General features: G+C 52.3%; 1 protein-coding gene across 1 annotated transcript; it reads left to right on the top strand.

The window, feature by feature from the left end:
• Window positions 1-4,841: 4,841 nt before the first annotated feature.
• SSC4D (scavenger receptor cysteine rich family member with 4 domains) lies at window positions 4,842-17,532 on the top strand. Its single transcript, XM_020869026.2, has 11 exons — window positions 4,842-4,988; window positions 6,610-6,836; window positions 8,439-8,474; window positions 8,728-9,033; window positions 9,952-10,029; window positions 10,879-11,193; window positions 13,817-13,894; window positions 14,465-14,539; window positions 14,655-14,966; window positions 15,818-15,886; window positions 16,513-17,532. The coding sequence occupies exons 1-11, from the start codon at window positions 4,948-4,950 to the stop codon at window positions 16,827-16,829; spliced, it is 1,854 nt and encodes a 617-aa protein (XP_020724685.1). The 5' UTR covers window positions 4,842-4,947; the 3' UTR covers window positions 16,830-17,532.
• The last annotated feature ends 1,235 nt before the right edge of the window (window positions 17,533-18,767 follow it).

The following is an 18,767-nucleotide window of genomic DNA, read 5'->3' as shown; positions in this document are numbered from 1 at the left end:
GAAACCCCATGGACAGAGGAGCCTGGTGGGCTACAGTCCATGCGGTCGCAAAGAGGTGGACATGACTGAGCGATTAATACTTCCACTTTCTTCTTACCTAAGCTGTACGTCAAGTGTATGTTCAGTTTTTTTTTTTTTGTATGTTCAGTTTTTAAAGCAACTGCTAAACTATTTTCCAGAGGGCTGGACCATTTTATGTGCCCACCAGCAATGTATGAAGGATCCAATTTCTCCTCATCCTTGTTAGCATTTGGTACTGTCACTATTTCTTTTAGCAGTTTTGAAACGTGTGTGGCGATGGCTCATCCCAGGCTTCATTTGCAACACCCTAATGGCTAGTGATGTTAAACATCTTTTATGTGCTCCTTGCCATCCATATATTTCCTTTGGTGAAATGTCTCTTTGTGGTTTGCCCATCATCTAATCGGATTATTGGTTTTGTGTGTGTGTGTGTGTGTGTGTGTGTGTGTGTGTTCAGTCTGTTTAATGTCGAGTTCTGAGAGTTCTTTACATATTCTCGATAGGAACATCTCTATTCATTTAGGTGGTATACCCATACAGTGGAATATTACTGAGCCATAAAAAGGGATAAAATACAGACACATGCTATGACATGAATGACCTTTGAAGACTATAGTAACTGAACAGAGCAGAACACAGAGGCCACATATTCTAGGATTTCACTTACAGGAAATGTCCCTGAATGGGCAAATCCGTAGGGATAAAATGTAGATTAGCAGCTGCCAAGGGCTGGAAGGAGGGGGAGAAGGGATTGACTGATAATGGGCACAGGGTTTCGTTGGGGGTAGTAAATATGTTCTGTAATTGGATAATGGTGATGGTTGTACAACTCTGTGAGTACACTCAAAACCAATAAATTGCACACCCGGAGCTTGTTCAAAGTCTGCTAGACGGGAGGACGGATGGAGAAAAAGGCTAGGACTGAGCCGAGGGCTCGCATCTACTTGCCAATCGTACTTTGCGAACTGCAAGTTACTGGATCTGGCCAGTGAGACGTGAGGGGATTTCTCTTCTGGGTTTTCTGGGAAAGTCTTGTCAGCTTTTAAAATAGGACACAAGGTGGGGATGTTTCCTCTTTTCTGGCTCTGACATCGTTGTATGCATGAGCTGCTCGGAACTGAGGCCACCATCTTGAGTCATAAGGGAAACCCGCCAAACGGAGGAGCAGCTTGCTGAAGACGGCAGAGTAGACCTGGGTCCCTGGTGATGTGCGTCCGCTGAATTAACCAGTCCTGAAACGGCCTTCCCTCTTCTCTGGTGGCTGAGACAGTAAAGAATCTGCCTGCAGTGCAGGAGACCTGGGTTTGATCCCTGGGTTGGGAAGATCCCCTGGAGGAGGAAATGGCAAGGAGCCTGGTGGGTTAGAGACCATGGGCTCGAAAAGAGTCGGACACAATTGAGCGACTAACGCTTTCACTTTCTCACTAAGTGAGGCCAAAAAAAAAAACCCCACTCCTCTTTTTGAGTAACTTGGATTTGCATCTTCCATTACAGCCAAAACACTGATAGAGTATCAGACCCCTCTGAGGAAACTTATTCAATATTCTGTAACAACCTGTAGGAGAAAAGAATCTGAAAAAGAATATATATATAGGACTTCCCAAGTGGTCCAGTGGTAAAGAATCTGCCCGTCCCGCCTGCAGGGGACACAGGTTCAATCCCTGGTCTGGGAAGATTCCACAGGCCGTGGGGAAACCAAGCCCATGGGCCACAATAATTAAGCCTGTGCCCTGGAGCCCCGGAGCTGCAACTAATGACACCTACGAGCTCTAGAGCCTGTGCTCAGCAACAAGGGAAGCCACGGCAATCAGAAGCCCACACACCGCAACTAGCGTAGCCCCTGCCCTCTGCAAACTAGAGAAAAGCTCTCACAGCAATAAAAACCCAGTGCAGCCAAAAAAAAAGAACATATATACCTGAATCACCTTGCGGTACACCTGAAACTGACACAGCGTTGTAAATCAACCATGCTTCAATTAAAATAAAAACAAAGAAACACTTCTGAGATATCAGGTAACACAAGGACTAGAGCAGAAACGGTAACTGTTCCCGGCACTTTTTCTCCCCTATTACACAGTAATAGAATTCTTAGCCGGGCTAGGGCCATGGGAAGATGTTCCGGTCCTGAGACAGCAGAAGGGACACGGTCGTGCCCCTTAAGAGGAGAAGCATGCCTTCACTGTTAACCTAAGGAAAAGTCTGGTGCTTGGCATGCTAAGGACCAAAAGCAGACTGAAGCCAACTGACCAGTGAGTGAGAGGTAAAAAAAAAAGAAAGAAAAAAATGAAGGTGGCTAAGCAGATGGCTTTGGGGGGAGATTTGGCTGTGATGGGGAGCAGAGGGATGGGGCAGCAGCTGGAGGGGACATGGAGGCCGGGGGGCAGCCATGCTGATGCCCTGCTCGGATCTCCCTGCGAGAAAGGAGCTGATGAGCCCCGAGGAGTGCAGTCAGCCGACAGCCTCCACCTATAAGACCTTGGAGCCGGGGATACGCCCTTCCCGGGCGTCCGCCGCCAGTGACAAAGCAGGGTGGGGATACCGGACCGGGCCATTGCTACCCTGAGGACCCAACCGACCTAGATGGAAAGGGTTTTCTGTTGTTCCCTTTAAATGACAGAGACCAGAGTTTGCTTAGAAGTCCCATGAGAAGAAAGAGCAGCCAAACACGGACTAGAGAAGATGCACAGATGGAGAGCGGGAGGTCCCTGGGAAAGCAGAAGATGGAGTCTGGACTGCGGGGGAACAGATCCTCAGGCCCGGGGAGGAGGAAGGAGACAGGAGGACGGGGGGACTGAGAGTGGACATGCGAGGGGGTGTAGGTTTGGGAGCGAGGTGATGGTAGACCTCCCACCAGAGAAGTTTCTTTTCCTGAGACGGGGGAAGCAAGGCCAGGCTCCAGAATCAGGGAGCTAAGTCCTTCGAGGTTGCCCAGAACTGTGTCTCTGTTTCTTTTCCTGGTCTCTGTTTTCCCACCTGCACAATAAACAGCTTGGGTTAGAACCCTGCTCCCCCAACTTGTTTAAGCCTGGATGGATTTTCAAAAATACACTTTTGGGGGGACCCCCACTCTCAGATGCTGGATCAGAATCTCTGGGGCAAAAGTGGTAAGGGCAAGAATCTGTGTGTGTATGTGTGTTTGTGTATATATACATATATATATGTACTTTAAAAAACATGTATTACTTATTTATTTGGCCACATTGGGTCTTCGTTGCAGCACATGGATCTTTAGTTACGGCTATGTGAACTCTTAGTTGCGGCACATGGGATCTAGCCCTCTGCCTTGGGAGTGCAGAGTCTTAGCCACTGGACCACCAGTGAAGTCCCAGTATACATTTTTTTTAAATGGCCGGGGATGATGTGAAGGCACATCCAGGTTTGGGAACCACCCTGCCGAGCCTCTCAGGACCCCTCCAGCTCTGAGAGTTTGTGGTCCACCCCCCGCCTCTCTCAGGATGGTGCAGAATTCCGGCACAGCATTTGACTGAAGCTATAAGCTACAGAGTAAGCCACATGCCACTATCTGTTATCAGGAATTTAAAAAGCCACAAAGGGCTTCTCTGGTGGTTCAGACAGTAGAGAATCTGCCTGCATTGAAGGAGACACAGGTTCAATCCCTGGGCTGGGAAGATCCCCTGGAGAAGTGAATGGCTACCCACTCCAGTACTCTAGACGGGAGAATCCCATGGACAGAGGAACCTGGCGGGCTACAGTTCATGGGGGTCACAAAGAGTCGGACACAACGGAGTGACTAACACGAAGTCCCAAAGGTACCAGAACTCAAAAGAACTACAAGGCAAAAAACCTGGCAGCAAAATCAGAGGTTCTGCCTGCGTGGGAAGCCCACTCAGGCTCCTATGATCATGTTTCCAAACCCCCCAGGTGGGACGTGGTCAAGGGCAGTCCCAGGAACCAGAGACAGGCATGCTTTTGGCACCTCTACAAAGGGGTGGAGACCTAGCCAGGCCTTTCTGAAACCTGAACCCTGGGGTGGGGGAGGGGAAGGAGGGGCTGCCCGGCCCTGAGAGTCCACGTCTGCCCCCCTCCACCCCAGAGCTCTCCTCGGCCTGGTCCCCCTTCTGGGGGCTGCTCCAGACCCTGCAGGCCACCTCCACTCTCTCTTTGCCTCCCTCTGCCCCTAAGGTCGAGTGGGGACAGGCTGGGGCCACCAGCCAGCTCCATGGACGGGGGACTTCGCCTCTGTTCACCTCCCAGCTTTGGAAAGAAAAGAAGAAAGGTCTGTGTTGCTTTGCATCTGGGAGATCCTTCCCCGTCCTAAACTTCTGGAGGCAGGGAAAAGGGATTTGACCTCGGATTGACTATAAAAGAAGGAACAGAAAGTGCCTAGAACCTTCCCACAGGTATGAATTTCTTCACTTTTGCTGGCATGTGTGAGTATGTGTGTGTGACAGGTTTTCTATTGGTCCAAGATGAAGCTGTCTTAACGATCTCCCGGGCCCCTTCTGACTGCTTCGGTGCTGTGATTCTGCAGCCCTGACTTTCATTCAGTCATTCAATGTTTCCTTAGTACCCGTCCTGTGCCAGGTGCCGCCACTAGATAAGCCCTGATCCCTGCCCTCAACGGTCCCCAAACTGGATGGGGAAACAATAATCGTAATAACAGCAACCACACTTACGGCGGGCCAGGCATTGGGCTAAGCTTTGTACTTACATTAGGCTCATGTATCCTAGCAAAAACTGGAAGAGGTTAAGTGTATTCCTAGCCCCATTTTACAGGTGAGAAGAGTGAGGCTCAGTGAGATGAGGTCACAGAGTAGATTGTGGAACCAATGCTTGGAACCACTGTGGATGCAGCCTGCCTGAACCTAAAGAGGCAGTTCAGGGCAACCGGGGCACCATTACAGAGTGTAGGTCTCCAGAGTGTAAGGCAGGACCAAGCTCAGAGCTGGAGATGAGGCAGCCTCTATGAGGCCCGCTGAGAGCTCTTGGGTCATCTGGGACTTGAGGTCAGTGATGGTCTGGATCAGGGGTCCCCCTCTCTCATTCCGGGGGGCCAGGGTGATGGCAGATAGAGCAGGAGGACTTCAGGATTCCCAGCCAGCTTCCCTGGGAGTTGTCTGTCCCCATACTTACAGAGCGGGGGCTTCCCTGACCTGGGGGGCTAGTGTCCCAGCAGCCTGAGAGGTGGGTGGCCCCCAGGCCTGGGAGGCAGGGGCAGGCCCAGGTCACTGTGGATTCCCCTCAGCAAAGCCTGGACCACAGTTTCCCCCTCCTCACAGTTCTCGACTCCCATCTCCCATCTGTTCCCAGAAGGACAAAAGCTGATTATTCCACTGGGGGCTGTACTGGGCCCCATGAATGGAGTATTGAAAACCCTGTGTCCACATCCAGATAGTTTTTCATCCTCTTCCCAACCAGACTGTTTGTCCGCCAGGATGGAGGCAGAGCCAGGGAAAGATGGGGGGGGGGGGCGGTGTTCCTGCTGAGAGGGGCACCCACGTCCCTGGGCAACTCAGTCTCAGTGTATCCCAAATAGAATCATCTTCTCTTTAAAAAAGTTTTTTTTCTTTGTCTGCACTGGGTCATAGTTGCAGCATGTGAGATCTAACTAGTTCCTTGACTGGGGATGGAACCTGGGCCCTCAGCATCAGGAGCATAGAGTCTTAGTCACTGGACCACCAGGGAAGTTCCTCAAACAGAACCACCTTCTAAACCAGCCACCCCTCACCGCCCCCGCCACAACCGTCCAATCATTATCCGTACATTGGGATGCCAGTGACATGGTGTGAATGTTCACTGAGCTTTACACTGAGGATTTATGCTCTTCTTGGCTTGGAAACTTCAATCCAAAATGCAACAAAATACTCTCCCAGGGCTTCCTACCTCAAAAGGGCAGAGAATCCCAAATGGAATTTAAACTTCCAGTCCTACACCATTTTTGCGTATTTGTGACCCATGGGAACCATGTCTCCGTGATGTTTTTTCCTTTACATTGACTCTTTTTTTTTTTTTTTCCTGATTTAAATTAACTGTAGTCTATTCCCTGGCAGTCCAGCAGTTAGGATTTGGCACTTTCACTGCTGGGACCCAGGTTCAATCCCTGGTTGGGGAACTAAGATCTCACAAGCCATGGTGCAGCAAAAAATAATAATAATAATTAATTTTAAATTTAATTAACTTTAAAGGGAAACCTGATATTGTTCCAGGTCAATGGAAAGCCAGGATCCTTTGTCATAAACAGAATGCACTACAAAAGGAAAAAATTAAGGCAACAGTAAATGTCCATCTATCTGCCCCCCAAAATGATGTGGGTTTTGCTGCCAGTGGCATCAGCACCTTGTTTTGGGATTTGCTGTCCTGGAGGAAAAACTCAAAGCCCTTGGCACAGCCGTGTGGACCTATCTTGGTTTGGGATTGCATGACCCTCCAACCTCACCTCCCACCACCTGCTTTCATACACCCTTCGCTTCAGCCAGACAGACCTAACTCCTCAAATAGAGGAGTTACCATGAGTATTTCCATTCTTCTCATCCTCCAACCACTGCCTCCATTCAGAATACCAAACCCCAGTGGAAATGTCATTTCCCACCCCGACGCCCCCACAAAGCTTTCCCTGGGCCCTTCCAGCTGGAAGAAGAGCCTGGAACCTTCGATTCCAGATGTTCCAGCTGTGACTTCTCACCACACCTTGATGGGACCATTGGAAAGACCCATTGGCTGGACACACAAGGAAGCAGAGATGCACGTTGGTCCCCAGCCTGACGAGAGGAGCAGGGGATGGGGGCCCAGAGACAGGACCGCTGCCCCTTCTCCTCTCCCCCCAGCCCTGTCCCTCCTCCTCCTGTTACCACTGGGTGAGTGCCCCCCGGCCCCCCAACCCTTCGCCTTCCCTTTTCTGACACTCAGCTTTCCCAGTTGTAAACTTATGTTGTGATGTGGCCTGTAAACAAGGTGGTTTCCAACATCCTTTCCAGCTCTGACATTTGCCCCAGGTTGATGAAAGCTAAGGTCTGAGTTGGGGGAGTGGAAGGCTCAGTGTTAAAGGCAAGGGCTCTATGCACACAGAGTCTAGGCAGTGAGGATACTGGAAACAGGGACGGAGGGAAAGGGCATGGGCTCACCAACGGCTGTTGGAAAGCCAGCTGGTGGAACAGATGGAATCAAACAACCTAGGGACTAACCTAACTTAGGAAAAAAGAAACTGACTCTCAGTTTCTTCATCTATAAAATGGGTACACTAGCACATGCCTCAGAGGTTGTAAGGTAAGGTATGTGGCTATGTCTGAGAAGCTTGTGCACAAATGAGGGGCTACTAGGGGATATTAACTTCTCACACCAGGCCAGTTTCCTTCTTGGGCCACATGCTTAGAATGGTTTTGTGAAGAGGAGTGTGGCTATCTGGGTTAGGGTTCCTGCTCCACCCTTTATTTGCTATGTGGCCTTAAGCAAGTGGCCTGACCTCACTAAACCTGAAGTTTTCCCTTCTGCAAAATCCAAGCTGCCTCATAAGTTGTCCTAATGATTAAGTGAGCCAGGCCACATAAAGCAATGAGCACAGTGCTGACATATACATACGTGAAAAGCTGAAGCAGAGGACTGATAGGGACTTCCCTGCTGATCCAGTGGTTAAGACTCTGTGCCTCCAATGCAGGTGGTGTGGGTTCTATCCCTGGTCAGGGAACTAAGACCCCACATGCCACAAAGCATGACCAAAAAACCAGAACCAAAAAAAAAAAAAAAAAAAACACCAAAAAAGAAACCCAAAGGAAAGACTTACATAGGTAAACTTTTTTAGGGGGAAACCAGAATGAAACCCAAAGTTAATTTACACCCTTAAGGCAAAGCTACTAAACATCTGGGGAGTAACAGACTCTGGGCAGGAAGCTCTAGGGGAAACCAAGATGACACAGAACTGGCCACATCACTGGGCAGAAGGCCTGGAAAGGGGTGTGTATATGGCGCCCAGAGATTCAGAGGAAAAAGAGAGCCCTTTTAGCTGAGAGTTCCAGGAAGGCTTCCCATAGGAGGGGGCTCCATCTGCAGGGTTGTAATGAGCAGGGTGAGCAGAGGAGATGGCAAGATTACAAATCTGGTGACCAGACTGATGCAAGATTAAGAAGGAAGGTGAGGCTGGTCCGAAGATCCTAGAAGGCTTTGCAGAGAGTTTAGGGTCCAGGACTTCTGCAGGAAAAGGGGAGGCTTTGAGGAGTCCAGCAGTGGAATGGGATCAGCCTGTCTGGGTCTCAGGCAGATCTCGTTGGGATGGCCCATGGATCAATGGGTGAGGGATGAAGCTAGAAGGCCAGCTGGGGCAGTCAGGGGCTTTGGCAAAGCAGGGGTAGTGACAAGGAAGGGGGTGATGGTGAGGACTGGAGGGGAGGATTGTAGGGGAGGCTGTGATCCTGGGGCCAAGGGAGGGGGCTGAAGGGCCAATGCTCTTCCTCACTCTGTTCCAGCTGGTGCCCTACAGCCCACCTCACTGCCCTTTCCAGGTAGGTGCCCCTGCCTCTCCCCTCCACCTTTCCCCCGGACTCTCACTCCCAAAGCACTCAGGTGCTTAGAAGACCTCTGTTACTCAAGATGCAAAGGGACAGCCCCAGTGTGCCCATTTTACAGAAAGGGCAAAATAAGGCCCAGGGGGGACTGATCCCAAGGTCCCCACAACTTCACGGCAAGGTGGGCATCCTCTAGGTAGGGCCCAGTGACGCCCCCCACCACCCCGTGCCAGCTCGACTCTCTCCACAGAACTCAGGCTGGTGGGGGGCCCGAGCCGCTGCCGGGGCCGCCTGGAGGTCCTACACGGGGGCTCCTGGGGCAGCGTCTGCGACGATGACTGGGACGTGGTGGACGCCAATGTGGTGTGTCGTCAGCTGGGCTGCGGCCTGGCGCTGCCCGTGCCCCGGCCCCTCGCCTTTGGCCAGGGCCGAGGCCCCATCCTGCTGGACAACGTGGAGTGCCGCGGGCAGGAAGCCGCCCTGAGCGAGTGCAGCAGCCGAGGCTGGGGCGTGCACAACTGCTTCCACTACGAGGACGTGGCGGTCCTGTGTGACGGTGAGCGCGACAGCCCGGGACCCAGAAGGGCAGGCCGACTGCTGGGCAGCAGGGCTGTGGGCTGGACACGTGAAGGGACTTCCCAGAGGTAAGAATGTTCCAGTGAAGACCAAGCCAGCAGCTGCAGTGTGTACACAGTCCTAGGGAAGACCCCCAGCCTGGCAGTCAGGAGCCTGGGCCCTGCCGTGCCCCAGCTCATGGTATGACCTCTGCTGAAAACCAGCAATACTGCTTCCACAGAGGGCTTTGATTGTCCCAACAGAGAGCCCCCTTCGCAGTTTTATATCCAGACCATTGTGGTCTGGTGGTTTAAGGCCCACTTGGCACAGACCTGCAACAAATCTCTGAGAGGCTTTGACCTCGAAAGCAGTAGTTCTGTTTTTTTAAGAAAATCAGCTGGAGGGCTCATTATAAAACCCAGATGGTGGGACTTTCCTGGCGGTCCAGTGGTTAAGACTCTGCGCTCCAATTGCAGGAGGCACAGGTTCAACCCCTGGTCAGGGAACTGAGATACCCGCATGCTGCATGACACAGGAAACACACACACACAAACTCACACACAGATGGTAGCCCCATCCCAGAATTTCTGATTCTGCAGATTTGGGATGGAGCCTGAGAATTTGCATGCTGCATTTCAAACAAATTCTCAGGTGATGTGATGCTGCTTTAAAAACCAAGGAAACCAAGAACTGAAAGAAATCCTCTAAAGCAAACTCCTCTAAAGCTACTGCTTTCAGGACTCAGGCGGCCCTTTCTCCTCTCTTACCCAGAGTCCCCAGCTTTGACCCTTTGTGTGGCCAGAAGCCCAGAGATCAGGAAACTTAGGGGTCCATACACTGCCCTCACATATCTGTGTGTGTGAGGATGGAGAACAGAAATATCCACATCTACCTCTCTTCCACCCTGCTTCTTTCCCAGAATTCTTGCCCACGCAGCCCCCAACAAGGAGAGTGTTAACCAGCAGGGCACCCCCTACAACGCCCCAGAATGGAAAAGGTAAGTAAAGGCAATGTGGGGGACCACCTGGGTCTTAAGAGAAGGATCCAGGAGGAATCTCCCAAATCCTACCCTAGGCAGTGGGAAGAGACGGATTACTGATGGGTGAGTTTGGTCATTCCCTCACCCCTGCTCTGCCCCCTGCACCCCCACCCCCAGGCTGCTCACTGTCTCCATAGGGAAAGAGGATTCATTCTAGTGAGATGATAAAAATAATCAGCACAAGCTTGGAGAAAATAAAACAGGTGGGCTAGTGTTAGTCATTCAGTCGTGTCCAACTCTTTGTGGCCCTCATGGACTGTAGCCCTCCAGGCTCCTCTGTTCATGGAATTCTCCAGGCGAGAATACTGGAGTGGATTGTCATTTCCTTCAAAAGAGGTAGGGGCTGAAGCTTAATCCAATGGGAGAGTCAGATATACATAGAAATGCTGATAATGATCTTAGAGCAAGAAAATGAAAAATTCTCTTAAAGAAGGACAGATAAAAAGGCAAGGAAGTCCAGAGGAGGAAGAGGATCCCATTCATCAGAGATTAGGGAGGGCTTCCTGGAGGCAGAGTTGTTCGTGAAGTAAGGAATCAGCACATTCTATACAGTTTAGGAGAGCACGGACAAGGGCAAGCAGAAAGTGACAAGAGTCATAGGATTCTATCCTCAGATCCCCCAAAGCGCCCCTAATTTAGACTGTGAGGAGGCAGTGCTTTGGGGTTAAGTGGGTGAGCAGGTCCTAGGTCCTGAGACACCATGTACTGTGGGTATGCAGAGGGCCTGGGGCAATAGGAAGACCACTGGATTGGGATGGTCAGCAAAGCCCTGCGGGAGATGCTCCTGGTTCCCGCCCCCATCACCAGGTGAGGGCAGCGTGCGCCTGGTCGGGGGCGCAGGCCCGTGCCAGGGCCGGGTGGAGATCTTGCACGGTGGCCTGTGGGGCACCGTTTGTGACGACGACTGGGGGCTGCCGGACGCCGCCGTGGTGTGCCGCCAGCTGGGCTGCGGAGCGGCCCTGGCAGCCACCACCAACGCCTTCTTCGGCTACGGCACGGGGCACATCCTGCTGGACAACGTGCACTGTGAGGGCGGCGAGCCCCGTCTAGCAGCCTGCCTGAGTCTGGGCTGGGGCGTGCACAACTGTGGCCACCACGAGGACGCCGGCGCGCTCTGCGCAGGTGCGGGGTTGGGGACGGGGTTGGCGGACGGGGCGGGGGCGGGGGCGGGGGTGGGGATGGGGTGGGGCGGGGCGGGGCGGGGGCGGTATTCTGAAGTAGGAGACAGGGAGAAGGGCCTTGGACGCGACCGGGATGTTGAGTGGCTTGATGATTCCCTGAGCTCTTTCGAAAAGGCCCCCAGATTAGTTTTTATTTCTCAGTACTGCTCTAGAAGTGCCTCAGAAAATTCTAGCAGACTCCACGACTATGTAATACTGCAGTATTACCCCACCAATACTCCATAGTTGTCTAACAGTACTCCAAATATGTCTCCAGAATTTTCTGGCACTCAGTTCAGTTCAGTCACTCCGTCGTATCCGACTCTCTGCGACCCCATGGACTGCAGCACGCCAGACTTCCCTGTCCATCACCAACTCCCAGAGTTTACTCAAACTCATGTCCATTGAGTGGGTGATGCCATCCAACCATCTCATCTGTCGTCCCTTTCTCCTGCCTTCAAGCTTTCCCAACATCAGGGTCTTTTCAAATGAGTTGGCTCTTTGCTTCAGGTGGCCAAATTATTAGAGCTTCAGCATCAGTCCTTCCAATGAATATTCCGAGTTGATTTCCTTTAGGGTTGCCTAGTTTGATCTCCTTGCTGTCCAAGGGACTCTCAAGAGTTTTCTCCAACACCACAGTTCAAAAGCATCAGTTCTTCGGCACTCAGCTTTCTTTACAGTCCAACTCTCACATCCATACATGACTACTGGAAAAACCATAGCTTTAACTAGATGGATCTTTGTTGGCAAAATAATGTCTCTGCTTTTTAATATGCCGTCTAGGTTGGTCATAACTTTTCTTCTGAGGAACAAGCGTCTTTTAATTTCATGGCTGCAGCCACCATCTGCAGTGATTTTGGAGCCCAAGAAAATAAAGTCAGTCACTGTTTCCACTGTTTCCCCATCTATTTGCCATGAAGTGATGGGACCAGATGCCATGATCTTAGTTTTCTGAATGTTGAGCTTTAAGCCAACTTTTTCACTCTCCTCTTTCATCAAGAGGCTCTCTAAAAAAAAAGGCTCTTTAGTTCTCTTTCACTTTCTGCCGTAAGTGTGGTGTCATCTGCATATCTGAGGTTATTGATATTTCTCAAGCCTTGACGTACTCCTTTTCCTATTTGGAACCAGTCTGTTGTTCACGTCCATTTCTAACTGTTGCTTCCTTACCTGCATACAGATTTCTCAAGAGGCAGGTCAGGTGGTCTGGTATTCCCATCTCTTTCAGAATTTTCAGAATTTTCCACAGTTTATTGTGACCCACACAAAGGCTTTGGCATAGTCAATAAAGCAGAAATAGATGTTTTTCTGGAACTCTCTTGCTTTTTTGGTAATCCAGCGGATGTTGGCAATTTGATCTCTGGTTCCTCTGCCTTTTCTAAAACCAGCTTGAACATCTGGAAGTTCACGGTTCACATACTGTTGAAGCCTGACTTGGAGAATTTTGAGCATTACTTTACTAGCGTGTGAGTTGAGTGCAATTGTGCAGTAGTTTGAGCATTCTTTGGCATTGCCTTTCTTTGGGATTGGAATGAAAACTGACATTTTCCAGTCCTGTGGCCACTGCTGAGTTTCTGGCACTAAGTAATCTTTTTTTTTTAACTTTTTAACTTTTTTTTTTTACTATGTTGTAATTCTTTTCAGTGTACAGCAGGATGATTTAGTTATACATATGCGTGTGCATGCTCAGTCATGTCTGACTCTTTGAACCCTTAGACTATACTTACACGTATATACATGGATTTTTCTTGATTATTTTCCCATATATGTTATTATTACAGTATGTTGAGTGCTATACAGTAGGTTCTTGTTGATTACCTAGTTTAGCACTAAGCACTCTTTGTGAAATACTTCAGAATAAAGTAATAGTACTTTAAAATGGCTCCAGAGATACCCCAGAATTCTTTCACTGAAACTCAGGTATGTCCCCAGAATTCCCTATCTCTTCAATCCGGATTATGACAGTATTTCCCCTCACCTGGTCCTTCTTCCACAACGAAAGGTTTTCTGAACAAATAGAAATAATAGGGCTGTTAATGGCACTTTACAGATGGACTCCACTCTCCAGATATAAAGTGCTTACCCATGCCTCACGGCAAACCACGAGCCATCAATCCCAATTTACAGATGGGAAAGCTGAGGCCCAATGAGGCAGAGTGAGCCCTGGCAAAACCTCAGCTAACCTTGCTGCGTAATCCTGAGCATGCCCCTTGCCCCTTCTAATCTTATTTATCTATAAGATGGGGATAGTGAGTTTTGTTCTGCAAGCCCCTCAGGACTGTGCATGGCCCTCCCCGGTGGGCAAGGCCTTCTTTATCTCCCCAACTTGGACACACATTGGGCTTCTGAGAACCCTGGAAAGAAAATATGCCTGTGAAAGTGTTGTATAAACTGTAGAGTGTATGCCTAGGCAGCACAAATAAATGACCAGAATTGGCAAAGCGGGGCAGACTTCGTTGGAGCCCAGTTGAGGCTGAGCCTCCAGCTCTGGAAGTAAAATCTATTTGTCTTCTCCAGGGAAACCCTCTCATCCTCTCCAGGAACCAGAACCTTGGCCTCTGACCCCACTCCCTTCTCTCCTACTCTAGTCCTGGGCCACCCAACTCTCACAGCACTGCCACCGTTGGCCACAAGAGCGGACTGGGCCTGGCACACAGAGCCAGAGGGTAAGGAGCCCTGCCCTCCAGGCTGGAATGGTAGGGGTGAGGTGGGTAGGACTGGGAATTGGAAAGACTGTCTGGATCCATGGGGAGGGGGCCTGGGCTAGCAGGCCAGGGCTTTTGACCAGATGGCAAAGAGGTGGGTGAGAGAACAGATGAGCAGATGGAGCTAGGATGAAATCCAGAGCTCTGAAAAGTTCAGCAGGGTGGGAGGAGGCACTTCTTCGAAGTTCTGAAATAAAATTTGGCAGGGGTGGGGTGGAGTGGGGTGCTGAGGTTGGAAATCGAGGGACTTGTGAAAATTGAGATACAAGTTGAATGAAGGATAGAAGTACTTTTGGAATGAGGGCTGGAACTATTGTTGGCACTGAAATCTGGAAGTAGGATTTGGTTCATTCCCTTCAAGCTTCCTGAGGACCCCACCACAGCAGACAACATGGTAACTCTAGAATTGAGGCTGAGTAGGGTGAAGGCGTGGTAGAGGTCGGATATCTCCGTAGGCGCTCCCTGTGCCCTGCTGCAGGCCAGAAGTCCCCTTTGTCCCATTCAAACGCTCTAGATGCCTTATCTCTGCAGCTACAGGAGTTGGTGCCCTGCCTTCCAGGGAGCCCGCACGGCTCACCACTGCCGCCTGGGCGGCAGGGAAGAAAAGTAAGTGGCAGGACAGGGGCTCCGTTGCGGGTGGGAGAGGGTGGGGCCGGGGCTCTGCCAGGGAGCCGGCGGCCCCAGCCCAGCCCCTCTGGCCGCGGGCCTGTGCGCCCTGCAGGCGGGCGGCTGCGGCTGGTGGGTGGCCCGGGCCCGTGCCGCGGTCGCGTGGAGGTGCTGTACGCCGGGGGCTGGGGCACCGTGTGCGACGATGACTGGGACTTCGCGGACGCGCGCGTGGCCTGCCGCGAGGCGGGCTGCGGGCCGGCGCTGGGCGCCACGGGCCTCGGCCACTTCGGCTACGGTCGCGGCCCCGTGTTGCTGGACAACGTGGGTTGCGCCGGCACGGAAGCCCGCCTCAGCGACTGCTTCCACCTGGGCTGGGGCCAGCACAACTGCGGCCACCATGAGGATGCGGGCGCACTCTGCTCAGGTGAGGCCGCAGCAGGACCACGTGTGCACTGCGGCACAGGCGAGGCGGAGCGCCATCTGAGAAGTGGGCGGGGCCGCGCGCAGGCGCTTACTTAGCCATGGGCGGGGCCGCGCGCTGGCCCGTACCGCAGTGCCGGCTGGACTGGCAGTCTGAGGATGGGCGGGGCCTCGCGAAGGCACGCTCTGGCGCGGGCAGGGCGGGGTTCGTTGGGAAATGGGCGGGGTCGCCCGTGAGAGCTCACCGCGGCACTGCAGCGTGAGCGCGGCGGGAGAGTTCACGCTCCGCAGTAAGAGGTGGAGCCCACCATCGGGTGGAGCCCACTCTCTCTGCGGCTGCGCAGCATGGGCGGGGCCGGGAAGGGAGCGCCCTCTGCTGCAGTGCGGGGCGGGGCCGGAGCTGAGTCCGAAGTTCCAGAGCACAGTGTGGGAGAGTCAGTCAAGGGCGTGGTTGGGGAGCTTTTGCTGTGCTGCGTCAAGGATCCGAAAAGCTCTAGTTAGCAACGAGAGTTGATCAGGTTTCGGGGAGCATACGTTTGTCCCTTGGGAAGTCACTGGAAAAGGGATAGTTGCAGAGTCCGACACATTTAAAAATGCGTCTCCTGATAGACGGAGGTAGAAATTTATATTTTCGCCCTTGTTTGGTGCCCTGGTGGTAGCTTTGGCCACAGAGGGCTCTGCCTTGGGCCCAGAGCGAGAAAAACCAACCCCCGTTTCTGTTCCAAGAAGCGGGGGCCTATGAAGTCCTTTCTGATCCTAGATCAGGCTTCCCTTGGAGGGTAAGAGGTAACCAGGTCTCAAGGGACTGGTTCCCCAGTGTCACAGCCACCTCTTTCTCTGTCCTTGCTGAGCCAGGTCCAGAGGAGCTAGTTCAGCAGGAGGGTGCTGAGACCACCCGGGTGCCCACTCCTCGGCCCAGGGATGGTAGGTGTTCACAGTCCCTAAGAGAGGTGGGGGCATCAGGGTAGGAGGGACCAGATCTAGAGGGAGGTCACAGCCCCGGGTTACACAGCAGATTTGCACCAGGCCCTAGAACCCTTGTCCTTTCCTGCTAGTCTCAGGCCTCATCAATAGAGATGTGATGTCTGGAAAGAAGGGGGGGGGAGGTTTAAGCTAGAACAATCGAGAGATTTCTAGAGTTGGGACCAAAATAGAGGGAGGGGGTTCCTGTCCTGAGGAGATCAATGAAAGAATTCAGGCTTTAATTCGGGGAGTCCAGAGAGGAGGGGAGATGGTAATGACCTTCGGGGACACAATCTCATTTGACAACAGCCGCAGTGCTGAGGTATTGGGATTGTAAACAGACAGCTAAGGAGAGAGCAGACATGGAGCTCCCAGCATGCAGAGTACCCCACAAGGGCTTGAACACGTCTCCTGATGCCCATCTTATTTTATCTCATTTGTCTGCCCTCATCCAGGGGCTCCCAGGGCAGCGAGGTGTCCCAACCCACCACCCTTTGTCTCCTCTTAACTCTCCCTCCCCTGGCCTAGCTTGGGAGTGGCCTGGCCTGGGCCGGCCCCTTCCAGCCCCAGGCCTTGTCCCCCAACAGGGCACCTACGTCTGGTCAACGGAGCCCACCAATGTGAGGGGCGTGTGGAGCTCTTCCTAGGGCAGCGGTGGGGCACCGTCTGCGATGATGCTTGGGACCTGCGGGCAGCCGGCGTCTTGTGTCGCCAGCTGGGCTGTGGCCAGGCCCTGGCAGCCCCTGGTGAGGCCCACTTTGGCCCAGGCCAAGGCCCTATTCTCCTGGACAACGTCAAGTGCCGTGGGGATGAGGGTGCCCTGCTTCTGTGCTCTCACATCCGCTGGGATGCCCACAACTGTGACCACAGCGAGGATGCCAGTGTCCTGTGCCAGCCAGCGTGACCCAGCTCACTCTGCAGACCACCTCTTCTGGGAGCCTACTGTGGCCTGTCCCTCTTCCTCCAGGAAGTCGTCCTCCTGTGACAGCAGCAGTTCACTCTGCCCTGCCCTCCCCTTGCCTGGGAGAGAGCCTGCCCAAATGGTGTGGTCCTGCCCAGGGGGGCATAGCCCATCAACTTAGTGGGTGACCTCACTGTCATCACCTATGGTGGACCCAGTTCAATGAAAGCTCCCACTTTCTGCTCAGCTCAAACAAAGTGGTGGAAAGTGAATAATTCCTAACTGTCCTCTTTGGCAGGGGTCCCATTACAGGAACCCTGACCCAGCCTTCCTGGCCTGTGCTCCAGAAGGTTCAGCTGTAAATGGGGTATATCCCTTCCCTCCCGCCTCTACTCATCTTGGAATCCTCAAGAAGAGGGAAGGCAGGAGAGGCCTACAGTTCTGACCTTAGACTGCCAAGGGCTGCAGAAGAACCAGGGTCATTGCCCTGGCCTGCTCCAAGAGGGCCAGATGGTGCTTGGCTGGACAAGGGGACTGGAAGGGGCCAAAGCAGTGACAGTGGCCCCTCCCTGCAGCTGGAACCAGCAACTCTGATTTCTGCTGCCCCCACGACAGAGCCTCCATTTTGTAGATGCAAAGAACCCTGGGGGCCTGTAGCCACCCGTTCATAGGTGCCAAGTCAATAAAGCATTGTTTCCCCCTCCTCGTCTTTTAACCAAGGTCAATGTTGGGGTGTAAGCGCACTGTTCGTGGCAGCAGGAAAGACTCTGGTTAGGACTCTGGAGGCAACCTGCTGGGGGGTGGAGGGCGGGTCAAGAGCATCATCAGAGAGCTTTCCACAGGCCCATCGCATCCTGGAAATGCTGACTCACAGTGTCAGGCTGCCAGGAAGGCCCCTAGAAAGTCCCCTGGGCCATCCTCACTTTTACGTTCACAGAAATCTGGGTCCTTGACGGGGTCTACTCGAGGTCATGAAACACGGTGGTCACGGCAGTGGAGTGACTAGAAGAGAAAAAAAAATTGACAGGAGGCAGAAAGGATGATGGGGAAAAGGAAGCAGCACTGGGGCTTCCCCAAGGGCTGCTCTTGGGGTACCTCACCTGGAGTCCCAGGGCCACAGAGAAGTGGGGGATGCTGCCAGAGCCTCTGTCAGCTCCAAGGTGCATGACTTGCCAATAGCAATTGTCTGACCAAAAAAACCCCGCCTTCCACATTAGCCTGCAGGCTCTATATGAGTTTTCTCTTATTGCTGTAAATTATCACAAATTTAATGACTTTAAACAACATAAATTTATCATCTTACAGTTCCTGAGGTCACAGGTCGGAAATGGGTTTCCCTGGTCTAAATTCAAGAGTGTTGGCAGGGCAGTATTCTTTCTAGAGGATCTGGAGGAAAATCGATTTCCTCACCTTCACCAGCTTCTAGAGGCTGCCTGCATTCCATGCCTGCTCAAGACCTCCTTCCAGTCAGCAATTGCATCACTCCCACCCCAGCTTCCATCATCTCTTTTTCTGACTCTCCTGCCTCCCTCTTCCATCCTTAAAGGTCTTTTATGATTATATCAGGCCCACCTGGATAATCCAAGATCATCTCCCCATCTCAAGGTCCTTAATTTAACCACATCTGCACAATCTTTTTAACCATGTAAAGTCGCATTTTCACCAGCTCCAGGGATTAGGACATGGACATCTTTGGGGGGAAGGCATTATTCTGCTTCCCACAGGCTCCAAACCCAAGTCCTGGCTGCCAGCCGAAGAGCGAGGCAGACACTTAAGCTCCAAACTACATCAGCTCTTGGCAGTATTGGTTTTGTCTCCATTTGTCAGGGAGCGCCCTGTGTCACTGGAGGGGTGAAGGCTGGAAGAGGGAAAGGAATGACAATGCTGAAGAATTCAGGGAGTTGGGGTTTCTGGTTCAGGATGGTGGAGTAGAAGGACGCA

The sequence above is a fragment of the Odocoileus virginianus genome, chromosome 33 (assembly GCF_023699985.2).
Source record: "Odocoileus virginianus isolate 20LAN1187 ecotype Illinois chromosome 33, Ovbor_1.2, whole genome shotgun sequence".
NCBI lineage: Eukaryota > Metazoa > Chordata > Mammalia > Artiodactyla > Cervidae > Odocoileus > Odocoileus virginianus.
This window is presented reverse-complemented; position numbering and strand designations above follow the sequence as displayed.

Excerpts from the sequence above, each read along its gene's own strand:
- SSC4D (XM_020869026.2), top strand. The coding sequence starts at position 4,948 with ATGAGGCCCGCTGAGAGCTCTTGGGTCATCTGGGACTTGAG. Across the intron at positions 8,475-8,727 it reads CACCTCACTGCCCTTTCCAG|AACTCAGGCTGGTGGGGGGC; the intron begins GTAGGTGCCCCT and ends CTCTCTCCACAG. Across the intron at positions 13,895-14,464 it reads CTGGCACACAGAGCCAGAGG|CTACAGGAGTTGGTGCCCTG; the intron begins GTAAGGAGCCCT and ends TTATCTCTGCAG.